Here is a 13,641-nt window from a genome sequence, read left to right as displayed (position 1 = left end):
TTGGCCTGAAGCATTTTTTCTGAAAATGAATCAGAGAAAACTACACTTGACATAACAGGAAGGGTCCTGAACTGGTCTGGCTAGACTCAAGGAAAGGACAGTATCAGGTAAAAAATAATTTTTCCTTCCTCTTCATCTAGCCAGACCAGTCCAGATGCAAGGCATGTCCTTGAGCAATTCCTCTACTGAGTGGGACATTGCCAAGACTGCTCTCAAGACTTCCGAATCAAAGGATGCTTCTTCCCTGGCTCTAAGGTCGAGATGATAGTGCTTTGAATAACTATGCAAAGAACACCAGGCTGCCATTCTGTAAATCTCCAATGGTGGCAGCAGGCAAAGATCTGTCCACAAAGCTGCCTGCACCCTGGTAAAATAAGAACATAAGAAATTGCCATGCTGGGTCAGACCAAGGGTCCATCAAGCCCAGCATCCTGTTTCCAACAGAGGCCAAAACCAGCCCACAAGAACCTGGCAATTACCCAAACACTAAGAAGAACCCATGCTACTGATGCAATTAATAGCAGTGGCTATTCCCTAAGTATAATTGATTAATAGCCATTAATGGACTTCTCCTCCAAGAACTTATCCAAACCTTTTTTGAACCCAGCTACACTAACTGCACTAACCACCTCCTATGGCAACAAATTCCAGAGCTTTATTGTGCGTTGAGTGAAAAAGAATTTTCTCCGATTAGTCTTAAATGTGTTACTTGCTAATTTCATGGAATGCCCCCTAGTCCTTCTATTATTCGAAAGTGTAAATAACCGAGTCACATCTACTCGATCAAGACCTCTCATGATCTTAAAGACCTCTATCATATCCCCCCTCAGCCGTCTCTTCTCCAAGCTGAACAGCCCTAACCTGTTCAGCCTTTCCTCATAGGGGAGCTGTTCCATCCCCATTATCATTTTGGTTGCCCTTCTCTGTACCTTCTCCATCGCATCTATATCTTTTTTGAGATGCGGCGACCAGAATTGTACACAGTATTCAAGGTGCGGTCTCACCATGGAGCGATACAGAGGCATTATGACATTTTCCGTTCTATTAACCATTCCCTTCCTAATAATTCCTAACATTCTATTTGCTTTTTTGACTGCTGCAGCACACTGAGCCGACGATTTTAAAGTATTATCCACTATGATGCCTAGATCTTTTTCTTGGGTGGTAGCTCCTAATATGGAACCTAACATCGTGTAACTACAGAAAGGGTTATTTTTTCCTATATGCAACACCTTGCACTTGTCCACGTTAAATTTCATCTGCCATTTGGATGCCCAATCTTCCAGTCTTGCAAGGTCCTCCTGTAATGTATCACAGTCTGCTTGTGATTTAACTACTCTAAATAATTTTGTATCATCCGCAAATTTGATAACCTCACTCGTCGTATTCCTTTCCAGATCATTTATATATATATTGAAAAGCACCGGTCCAAGTACAGATCCCTGTGGCACTCCACTGTTTACCCTTTTCCACTGAGAAAATTGACCATTTAATCCTACTCTCTGTTTCCTGTCTTTTAACCAGTTTGTAATCCACGAAAGGACATCGACTCCTATCCCATGACTTTTTAGTTTTCGTAGAAGCCTCTCATGAGGGACTTTGTCAAACGCCTTCTGAAAATCCAAATACACTACATCTACCAGTTCACCTTTATCCACATGTTTATTAACCCCTTCAAAAAAATGAAGCAGATTTGTTAGGCAAGACTTCCCTTGGGTAAATCCATGTTGACTGTGTCCCATTAAATCATGTCTTTCTATATGCTCTACGATTTTGATCTTGAGAATAGTTTCCACTATTTTTCCCGGCACTGAAGTCAGGCACAATTTCTTGGGAAGTGGCAAGCCCTTGGATATATAAGCATCCGCTATCACTTTCTTACTCCAATGAGCTATCGACAGCTTCAAAGCTGTTTTCTGATCCTTCTAGAACCACTAAACTGAACAAATGTTACTCCGAGATTATGAAACTATTAATGACCTTTAATTACAGCAAAAGAACTCTTCTTACATCTAAATGATGAAAATGAGAATACTCTTCTCCACCACAGTCCCTTTGAAAAGAAAAATACTATCTGATTAAGATGAAAAAAAAGGAAAACTATCTTAGAAAGGAACAAAGAAACCATGAGAATCTATACTGCCTCAGCCGAAGAATCCAAAAAAAGGATCTCTACTCAACAGAGCCTACAGTTATGAAATTCATCTGGTGGAACAATTGCAACAAGAACACACTGCTTTACAAGCAAGCAGCTTAACTGACGCCTCTCTCAGAGCTCAAAATGGATGGCCAAGCAAATTTAAAAACACCAAATTCTGATTCCAGGAGGTATTGATTCTCTTACTGAAGGCCAAATATGCTTTACTTCCTGAAGGAAACAAAACATGTTCAGAGGAGATGATAAAGGTCTGCCCATCTGAAACAGGAGATAGCTGCTACCTCACCCTATGGATTTAAGGGTCACCCTTTATCCAGTTCCCCCTGCAAGAATTCTAAGTTAAATGGCACTGAAGCTCTTCTAGCCTAGTGTTTCTTAGCCCTCTCTTAGAAGCACACCTAGCCAGCTGACCTTTCAGGATTGCACAAGATACATTTGCATATCCTGAGCTTCCAATGAATGCAAATCTATCTTATGGATATCTTGAAAACCTGGCTGGTTAGCTGTGTCTCCAGGAGAAGGTTGGGAAACACTGCTCTAGCTGAGATATTCCTAATCAACCACCAATTCTCAAACAACTTCCTGACTCTCGATTATGCTAAGGCTGTGCAAACTTTCTTGGACCACAAAAAGGTATTTACAATCTTCTGACAATATCCATTCTCTGATGAGCTCTCTCAAAAGCCAAGCTGAAAGATAAAAATGAGATGGATCCTTGTGAACCAATGGCCCTGAACAGGGAGCCCCTGTCCTGATCAGGGCCGGAGGAACCACTAGGCGAGCTAGGCCTGTGCCGAGGGCGCTGCGAGTTAGGGGGCACCACGGCAGGCGGCAGAATTTTAAAAGGGCAAAAAGTGCCCTTTCAAAATTCTGCCAGCCCCCGCCTCACCGTGCCACCCTCCCGATGCCCCCCTTGTGGTCCAGCGGAGGGCCCGGGAGCAATCTGCCACTCCCGGGGCCTCGGCTTCCACCAAGCAAAATGGCGCCCGTGGCCTTTAGCCCCTGTCACATGGTAGGGGCTAAAGGCCACCAGCGCCATTTTGGTTAGTGGCAGCCGAGGTCCCGGGAGCGGCAGATCGCTCCCGGGCCCCCATCTGGACCACCAGGTATTTTGTAAGTTTTCTTTTGGGGGGGGAGGAGTTGGGGCTGCGACTGGGGGCGGCGCAAGGCTGAAGGTGCCTAGGGCGCCCAATCCCCTTGCAACGGCCCTGGTCCTGATGCAACAATAGTAGATTCCGTCTAGCATACTCACTAGGTCCTCATACCAAGGAGGACTTGGCCAATTAGGAGCTATCAATATCACTATCCCCTGAAATGTTCTGAAAGACTCTGCCCACTAGAGACCTGAATTGGCCAGTCTTGAATCGGAGCATCCAAACCGGATGATCTCTTACCCTTCTTTGGCTGAAAAATCTTCACAACTGTGTGTTTCTGCTGACCACCACCAAGTCCATCACTGGTTCTCTCCATTTGAGTACAATCTGGGAGAACATCTCCTGGGACAGACTATCCTCCAAGGTCTAGCCTGTTGCGACTGAGGAAGAATGCTTGTAAGTTCTCTACTCCTGCTTTAAAGTGGCAGAGAACTCTTAATTGCTTCTCCAGCCTGACTAACTGCAGATCTACCTCTTCTCCCATATACTGACACCTGATCCTGCCTCAGGAATCACATATGCCACCACTGTGGCATTGGCTATATGACCGCCTGACTCTGAAGAATTGAAGTAAACAAAAAGAAGTGCCTTCCCTGTCACTCTGGTTTCCAACTGATTAATAAAATTTGAAAGAAGCCAAATTGTCCAAGTGCCTACAGTCACTATACAGTGAGCACCCCAGCTCCAGAGACTGACATCCATTATCCACATGGGAGATTCTAGATTCAAAATCTACTCCCACTGTCAGGTACTTACGAACTAGCTACCAAAGCAAAACGCTCTCTGGCTTATGTAAACAGAAATACACCTTTGACTGAGGAGACCACTTTGAGAGCAAGTCCCTCTGCAAGGGTTTCATGTGCTCCCTTACCCAAGGCACTAAATCCAAGGCAGCCATGATGGAACCCAATACCTGAAGATAAATCTACACTGTGGATCTCTGAAACCTCAATAAACCATGCACTTGATTCTGCAACTTCCAGATCTTTATGTCTGTCACCAGGTCTCTGCCTTCCTTGGTGTCGAACTGAACCCTCACATACTCCTGGATTAAGAAAGAAGCAATATGCTCTTGTGGAAATTGTAAATCCAGCCCAAAACATGCAATAACTGCATCACTCTGGCCATTGCCAAGTCACTTTCCTTGGAAAACTTTGGTCAGATCTACCAATCATCTAATCACGGATACTCCAAAATACCTTCTCTGTGCAGGGCCGTCACCACAACTGTTGCCTTGGAAAAAGATCTTGGAACTGTGGCCAACCCACAAGAGAAAGCCTGACACTGAAGATGTCTTCGCTAGCCCCTCCCCTCAATCTCTGCAAGGCGAAGATATTTCTGATGTCTCTTTTATCGGGATATGCAGATATGCCTCCATCAGATATATCCATCCTAAAATGGAACGCCTTCAGAGCCTTGTTGAACTGCTTCAGGTCCAGAATAGGGAAAAGGAACCCTCCCTTCTTTAGGACCGCAAAGTAAATTGAGAACCAATTGAGAGTACAGGACCAGAACAAATGCCCCTGTATGTAGCAGCCATGATTGACAAGGGGAAATCAAAGTACCTGAAATAGGACAAGAACATTCCAGAACATAGCCATCCTCCCACAACCCCTAAGATCCAAAATAATGTGAACCTAGTTCTGGTAAAATTCTGACAAACAACCGCCTGCCTAACCTTTGTACTGGAGAACAGCCTCCCACATCTTCATTGGAAGGTCCGAAAACTTCTGGACTGCCCCAAAACCTCCTTTCTAGGAATTCTGAATGGACTGGAACCTACTAAAGGGTCTAGACCGCTGGCCAAGCTTCAGTCTCCCTGGCTTCACAGGCTTGGAATCCCTAGTGCTAGCCCCAATGTCCACTTAAGAGATAATTTCAAAAGGAGTTACACGTGTAAATGTAACATACTATCTTAGCAATTTTAAAAAGCCATTTACACCTGAATATCCTATGGACAATTTAATGGCATAAATTGTAGCAATTTTCAAAAGCCCTCTTACACAGGTAAATTGCATTTACATGTGTAAAATCCAATTTTAAGTGTATAAATGCTTTTTAAAATCAGGCCCTTAGGCTTGTCTTCAGGCAATCTGGGGATTTTTAATTCCCCCCCCCCCCCCTCACCACCATGGTATCACCATCGTTTCTAAATCTTCTTCAAAAAGACCACCCTAGAGATAAGGGGCAAGATGGCGCCCTGAGAGCAAGACGCCATCTTGCCCCTTAAAAATTTCCTGTTAAAAATCTTCATGCTATAATGCCACTGAAAAGAAAAGGAAAAGTGAGGGTTTTTCCCTCAATAACGACTCAACTTACCGATCAGGCTTTAATAACTCGCTTCATTTCTGCGGGAGAAGCAGATTTTGGGAGGATTCCCCCGCTGTGCTCGTAGCTGGAGGAGAGCGCCGTCAGCTAGGGTGGAGCTGACTCCAGACGCGCTACAGCTGTCGAAGGCTGATGAGGTCACCGAACAGGCGAATCAGGAAGGAGGATCTGTCGGCATCTACACTGCCAGGGATGGGGAAAAATACAACGGGGGAGGATTCTGAAACCCCGGTAGGACTCCCAGGTACATCGACCTTGAAGGCGATACCTATACATCGGGTGAGCAGCTAACGTCCCCGACTAAACCTGTGGTAGTAAATTTGGAGAATCTCTGGGAGCTGGTAGCAGGACTTTCTGTTGCTATAAAAACATGCAATAGTAAAATGGATCATTTAACTGTTTCTGTGAATAACAAAATTCAAGACTATGAGAATTCCTTGGAAGCTGTTAAGGTGTCAGTAGCTAAAGCTGAAACAGATACAACAAATTAAGAACTTTAATATGGCCACTGTTAAATATAGAACTGCTCTATCCCGGAGATTAGAGATTCTTGAAAACTAGAATCGTCGGTTAAATGTGAGATTGATTAATTTTCCCAGGGTTATGGGTGAAATGGCGAAAACTACTTTTAAGAGGTACCTTAGTGAGGTACTTCAAAGATCTGAATCGCAGACACCAATGATTAATAAAGTGTATTTCATATCCAACTCTTTGGTTGAGAGACGTACTATGGTTGATCCGGGTGATATGCCTTTAGATATGCAAAACCTAACTTCTTTTTTGGAATCATCGGGTATTGAAATGATTGATCGCCCTACTTTATTGGTCTCTTATTGCTGAACAAGACAGCAGTAGCTGATGTCTTCCTATTTTTGTCATTTAAATATACCATTTCATGGCTCTATAGTAAGAATGTTTCCTGATATTTCAAAAGTAACTCAAGAGAGATGTAAAGGCTTCCTGTTAATGAGACAAGAAACAATATCATTGGGAGCCTCTTTTTTTATTGAGATACCCTTGTAAATGCATTGTAAAAAAAAGATAATGATCTGTATATATTTTTTGTGCCAGAACAACTGAGAGTTTTCCTTGATTCATATACTTCTTAAAAATGTATCCCATAGTCTCTAAAAAAAAAAAAAAAAAGATTTATGCTTCTTCAATCAGGTCTATACCTATTCCTGTAATATATTACTTTGTACTCCATTTTAACTGCCCCTGATAGTATTGCTGAATTGTGAATTTGTAATAAGCCATTAAGAAATGCTTTTGTCTTCATTGATGCTTAATTTTGAGAAAATATTATAATGGCTTATCCGTGTTTCCTTTGATAAAATACTTGTATGTATTAGTAAAAGTCATAAATTAATAATAAAAAAAAAAAAAAAAAAGACTACCCTAGAAAGGAACGTTTGTTCCACCTTGCCTTGGAAATTGAAATTGTTGACTAGTTACGTAGCCACAGCAAACTACAGGCAGCTACAATGGAAGCCATACTCCTACCCGAAGCCTGACAAATGCAATCCTGCCCTAGCAACAATACCACTGCACACAGCAGACTACAGCACCAAACCAGCAGTGTCAAAAGCTCACTTAAGTACAGCCTCTGTCTTCCTGTACGGAGCGTTGAGGACAGAGCCCTCTTTAAAATTTAACCCTGGGGCATGCCATTATACAGATATCAAATCCTTATCTATGCCAGAGAATTGCTTTGGTTTCCTTAACCGTGACATTATAGGGTCTTCTGAATTAACAGATTCCTATTATTTTATTTTATTTTAATTTTTTGCTATGTCCAACATTTTTAGGGACTGTGAAACTGTGGGAGAAAGTCCCACTTGCAGAACAACTGAACTGTAGCTGAATTATCTTTTCTCTAGGGGAACATTCCTCCTCCTCCAACTCGCCCTTACTGCCACTTTCCCTTAAAACCTGAAGGCTCACAAGTAACAGATCCAAAACTGCAGGACACAAGAAGAAGCAAGCACATCTCCACCTGAAGAAATGGGAGCTGCTCCTCTTGAAACTCCACCTGGAAAAGCCATGGACCAGATCATTGTAACGTCAGAGACCACCGGAACCAGTTTAGGAGGCCCCTGATCTGAGCTACGCCCTACTCATGGTTCCAATAAGGCCACTGTTCCTGCTGTGGTAGCAAGCATGCCGGCAGGAATGGTCTGCAGACAACCTTGCTGATGCGGCCCTCCCAGGGCAGATGATTCCACATGCTGCCTTTTCTCCCTCTCCTTGCCACAAGATTTACATAAGGTTCCCCCTCCCAGTGCCTGACAGCTGGATGCATATGCACTGCAAACTACCAAGCATTTCCCGCGCTCCTGAAGAAGCACCATTGCTTCCTACCTTACCTCTCTTGTCTCAGCCTGCAGTCCCTCAGATGGCAAACCATTCTTCTGCCTTCGGTTTTCTTTCTTTTTTTTTTTTTACAGCTTTAACAATCAGGAACTAAGCACAGCCACAGGGCTCAGGAGAAGGGAGTTAAAAATAGAGAGGAAGCCTTGTTTAGTCTATTTTTTTTTTAAGGGGACATTGTGGAAGAGGGGAGAAAAAGCATGGGGAGGGAAGGAGGAAGAAGGGTAATTCCAAAGACTGTAACTGGGAAAAATCCTGACCCAACAACTAGAAGTCCCCTGGTCCACTGGCTGTGCTCAACCAAAGGAGGGAATACAAGACTTTCACCTCAGAAGCTGCTATTCAATTTTCTACCTTCTTCACCAGGCCTCAGCTCAAATCACAGGATGCTTGCCTGCCATCTGCTGGAGACAGGAAATACTGGTAGGCTGAGGTCAGCACAAGACCCTATAAAGAGTGATGTCAGCATTTCTGTTAGTCTTTGTCTCCAACTGCTGGATGGGAGGCATAACCTGCATGTGGACTGGTTTGGCTGGATGAAAAGTAATGAAAATTTTCATAGTGAACACACCATAATTGTTAAAATTTATAGACAGGAGAAAATGTCAACATTTGTCATGCTCCTTTGTTATCTTCTTAATGCTGAAGGCCAAGGCAAACTTCATACATGATGAGATTCTTAATAGTGGTGAAAAACTATTTTATATGTCTTGAAAACAACAGTTATTAGATGAATATATAGTTTCTGTGCAGCCTGCAACATTGTTCTTGAAGTTCTTATCCCCTCCTCAACTTACCCTCTCCTCATCCTTCCACGGAATCCCACGCAGGCGGGTATAAAGCTCCAGATGCTCTTGTGCAGTGAGCTCATCAAAGAGTGCATCAAACTGGGGGCAATAGCCAATACTCTGCTGGACCTGCAGGAGTTCCTTCAGGATGCTGTGGCAAAATATGACTTAACTATTCATCAATTTCATAGCTTTAGTGCAAATTCTAGTCATATACTTAGCCAAATATTTACTCACTTATTCACTCCTTATCTACAGTATTAACTTAATTTCAGCCATACCTCCATCACAGCAATTTGTCTACTATAGTTCGGCCATCTCTCTGCAAATCCAAAGCATTTACCCATCAACCATCTACCAATCAATCTGTCAATCATCATTGCAGTTAATCTCCTGCCTTTCAACCTCCAGAATGTCCCTTATTCCAGGATAAATACCACTCTATGCATGTACCTGTGTCCATTGATGAATGCCTCTCCTCCTGTAGTGCTCTCATCACCTGTTAGCATTTTAAAGCTTGTGGTTTTCCCAGCTCCATTCACTCCAAGGAGACCAAAGCATTCACCTGGCCGCACACCTGCACAAAGGCGATCTACAGCTAGGATACGACCCATTTTCCGAGATTTGTACACCTCAAATAATAAAAATAAAACACTAAAAGATGAATTTTCAAAACATTTCACATGTAAAAATTAGCATATATGCACATAAGTAGCCTCTATTAGCGCATTCTGTATTTTATAAAAGTCCAAAATATGGGTGTATTTTCACTTTCACGCGCATGAATATGCATGTAAAAAAGAGGCGGTCTAAGGGGGTTAAAAAAACCCACTTATATGTGTACATTTTCCAATTTACTCGCGTATTTTTGCACCTGCTAATTATCCGAAGCAAGTGAGATTAGTTGTGTTTATTGTGTAGTATTTGACTGAGGAGGAAGTCTGGGTGAACTGGGGGGAGTTCAGGCTGAAGAACCAGGAAAGTCTCAATGACCCAGAGAAGGACTTGTTAAACTGGTTGATTAATTGCTATACGCTCAGGGGCGGATTTTAAATGCCCTGCGTGCGTAAATCCGGCCGGATTTATGCGCGCAGGGCCCTCGCCCGCCGGCACGCGCAGAGCCCCGGGACACGCGTAAGTCCCGGGGCTTCGTAAAAGGGGCGGGGAGGGGGCATGTCGGGGGCGTTCCCGAAATGATGCGGCGTTTCGGGGGTGGGCCCGGGGGCGTGGCGCCAGCCGGGGGCGTGGTCGAGGCCTCTGGACCAGCCCCTGGGTTGGGTGATGGCGCGCCAGCAGCCTGCTGGCGCGTGCAGATTTACATCTGCTTTTAGCAGGCGTAAATCTGCCAATAAAGGTAAGGGGGGGTTTAGATAGGGTCGGGGGTGGGGTGGGTGAAGGAAAGTTCCCTCCGAGGCCGCTCCGAAATCGGAGCGGCCTCGGAGGGAACAGGCAGCGCGCGCTGGGCTCGGCGCGCGCAGGTTGCACAAATGTGCACCCCCTTGCGCGTGCCGACCCCGGATTTTATAAGATACGCGTGGCTACGCGCGTATCTTATAAAATCCAGTGTACTTTTGTTCGCGCTTGGTGCGCGAACAAAAGTACGCGATCGCGCAAATTTTTAAAATCTACCCCTTAAAATTGGGTTTTACACATTTAAATGTTCTTTACCCATGTAAGTGGGGTTTTGAAAATTGCTACAATATATGTCATTGAATTTCTCCATAAGATATTCATGTATAAGTGTACTTTATGTGCGTAAATAGTTTTTTAATATTGCTACAACAGTATGTTACATCTACACATGTAACACTTTTAAAAATTACCTCCATAAATCATTACTTGTGCGGGTAAGTCCTATTTAAATTTTACATGTAAAATATACACAGGTATAATTTTAAAATAGGTGAGTGAAGTATGCATGTTTAATGCAATGATTTATGTGGTTTCAATGCATTGCATATATTTGCGCATCAACCTATATATATGCGCAAATGACGCAGGGTAGAGATAAGCATATTTTATTAAAACGAGCGCATATCGTACATGCGTGTTATAAAATACTCTAGTAAATCTGCACATGGCCACATACAAGCATATATTCTGCCATGCGCAGTATTTTGAAAGTTATCCTTTCATTATCTTTTATTTTAATTAAGGTAATTAGTAATAATTTACCAGTTGTCTTCTTTCATTCAATAATAAGCAAATCTATAGGTTCAGACATGAACAACCCTTCTTTCGAAAGAAACACAATTGACTTTAATAGGATATCCTTGTACTTTGGATTCTTGGAATCCAATGTATTTCCTGCAAAATACTGAATACTTAATGTTTCAGCATTTAGTTTCTTATAATCAACCTTTCTCTGATGCCTTTCTTCCGCTTTGTCAAATTGACATCACTTTTGTTTTGTTTACAGCAGTGTAATGTATGTCTGGTGGTAGTTAACCAATATGGAAGACTTTTTTTTTTTAATAGGAAAATTGTTCTTACCTGCTAATTTTCGTTCTTGTAGTACCACAGATCAGTCCAGACTCCTGGGTTTTGCCTCCACTCCAGCAGATGGAGACAGAAGGTTTTACTGACACTGTCACTTAACCTGGTGTTCCACCTGCAATCCGTCAGTATTGACCTGTACCCAAGCCAAGATGGAAAATTATACCAAAACTCAATGTAACCTATCAAACATCTCCTGTCGAACGAGCAGGAGAAGAAAGAACCAATAAATCTGACCGATCCTTATAACCATGTCAGCATGTGCAACTATCACCTGAGCCAGAAAAAGCCAATTGAAAATCCTTCAGCTTATATACAAAAAACTACAGATTGAGCGGACTCTCCAAACACGGGCGGGTCTCTGGACTGATCTATGGTACTACAGGAACGAAAATTAGCAGGTAAGAAACAAATTTCCTTTCCCTGTACATACCCAGATCAGTCCAGACTCCTGGGATGTACCACAGCTTGCCAAAACCAGATGGGACTGCGAGAGTCCTGCTCGAAGTACGCTTTCCCCAAAGCTCCTAGACTCTGGCACCTGGACATCCAGACGATAATGCCTGGCGAAAGTGTGCAATGACTTCCAAGTAGCTGCCCTACTAATCTCTTGTGGCGACACTGACTAACATTCATCCCAGGATGCCGTTTGCGATTGCATCGAGTGAGCTCTCCGACCCTGAGGCACTGACCGACCCCTGCAAATGTATGCCGAAACTATGGCCTCTTTCAGCCACTGTGCTATGGTCACCTTTGAAGCTTTCTGCCCTTTCTTTGCACCATTCAAAAGAATGAAAAGATGAACAGACACTCAAACTATTAGTGACCTCCAGATATCGTAATAGTACATGCTTGACATCCAGACACCTCAACTCCTTATCCAAGGCCACTGACCTATCCAATTGGAAAGATGAAACAACCTTTGGAAGGAAAGAAGACACTGTATGCAATGAGATTCCCGAATCCTGAAAACCTTAGGAAATGCTCTCTACAAGAAAGGGCTTGCAGTTCTGAAATCCGCCTAGCCGAACAAATTGCCACCAGAAAAATTACTTTGATAGTAACATCCTTCAAAGTCGCACTGCATGGTGGTTCAAAGCGCCATGGAGAACAAAGTTTTCGCATTGGGGGACACAAATGTTTGACTCCCCCGCAATAACTGTACAACATCCGGATGCGCAGCCAGAGACACCCTGTGCCTCTTGCCCCTAAGGCACCCCAAGGCGGCCACCTGGACCCTTAAAGAGTTGAAAAACGTTTAACTAAACCTTGCTGTAAAAAGGACAAAATGTGGGCCACCGAGGCTCGAAACGGATTCACACTAAGCTCCTTGCACCAAACCTCAAACACCTTCCACACCTGCACGTATGCCAAGGAGATTAACTTCTTCCTTGCTAGTAACAAAGTGGTAAAAACATTCTCCGGATACCCCTTTTCACTCAGACGCTTCCTCTCAAAAGCCAAGTCACGAGGGAGAAGCAACCTGCCTAATCCAAAAATATAGAACCTTGGCACAGTAGGTTGGGAAGATGAACCAGACGTAGTGAACCATCCACTGTGAGATTGACTAAATCCATGAACCACAGTCGATGAGGCCATTCTGGCACCACCAGAACTACTTGCCCTGGATGAAGCTCTATTCTTTGCAAGACTTTGCCCACCAGTGGCCATGGCGGGAACACATACAGGAGAATACTTTATGGCCACGGGAGGACCATAGCATCAACTCTCTCTGCCCTATGTTTTCTTCTTCGACTGAAGAACCTTGGAGCTTTGGCATTCTTACTTTCCCATGAGATCCAAACACGGTACTCCCCACCTGCGATGAATCAGGAGCATGGCTTCTTCTGACAACTCTCACTCCTCGGGATCCAACTGTTGGTGACTGAGGAAATCCGCCTGGACATTGTCCAACCCTATGTGGAAAGCTGCCAGCATCTCCAGGTGGCGCTCTGCCCATTGAACTAACTCTTGGGCCTCTTGCACCACTGCCTGACTCTTTGTACTGCCTTGCTGGTTGATGTAAGCCACCGCCATCTCATTGTCTGACAACACTCTCACTGGCCTGCCCTGAACAAGAGGCAAGAAGGCCTGCAAAGCTAGATGCACCGCTCTCATCTCTAGATGGTTGATGGACCATGATATCTCCTCGAGACCAGAGTCCCTGCGCCACTTGAGCCTGATACACAGCCCCCCCCCCCCAACCAGATAGGCTGGCATTGGTTGTGACCACAATCCAACTTGAAAACCTCCAAGGCCATCCCATGTCCCAAATTGTCCCTACATAGCCATCAATCCAGACTTGACCTAACATTTTCCGTAAGAGGCAGTGGCAGATGAAATTGCT

General features: G+C 43.9%; 1 protein-coding gene across 3 annotated transcripts in view; it reads right to left on the bottom strand.

Moving 5' to 3' along the window:
- The window catches only part of ABCA2 (ATP binding cassette subfamily A member 2), a 382,666-nt gene that overhangs the window by 21,653 nt on the left and 347,372 nt on the right, over nt 1-13,641 (bottom strand). For all 3 annotated transcript variants that reach the window (XM_029612786.1, XM_029612783.1, XM_029612787.1), the window contains 2 exons: nt 9,252-9,430; nt 8,808-8,949 (listed from right to left, as the gene is read on the bottom strand). In XM_029612786.1, coding sequence (XP_029468646.1) covers nt 8,808-8,949; nt 9,252-9,430 — 321 coding nt within the window. The remainder of the gene's footprint in view (nt 1-8,807; nt 8,950-9,251; nt 9,431-13,641) is intronic.

The sequence above is a fragment of the Rhinatrema bivittatum genome, chromosome 8 (genome assembly GCF_901001135.1).
Source record: "Rhinatrema bivittatum chromosome 8, aRhiBiv1.1, whole genome shotgun sequence".
In the NCBI taxonomy this organism is placed as follows: Eukaryota; Metazoa; Chordata; class Amphibia; order Gymnophiona; family Rhinatrematidae; genus Rhinatrema; species Rhinatrema bivittatum.
This window is presented reverse-complemented; position numbering and strand designations above follow the sequence as displayed.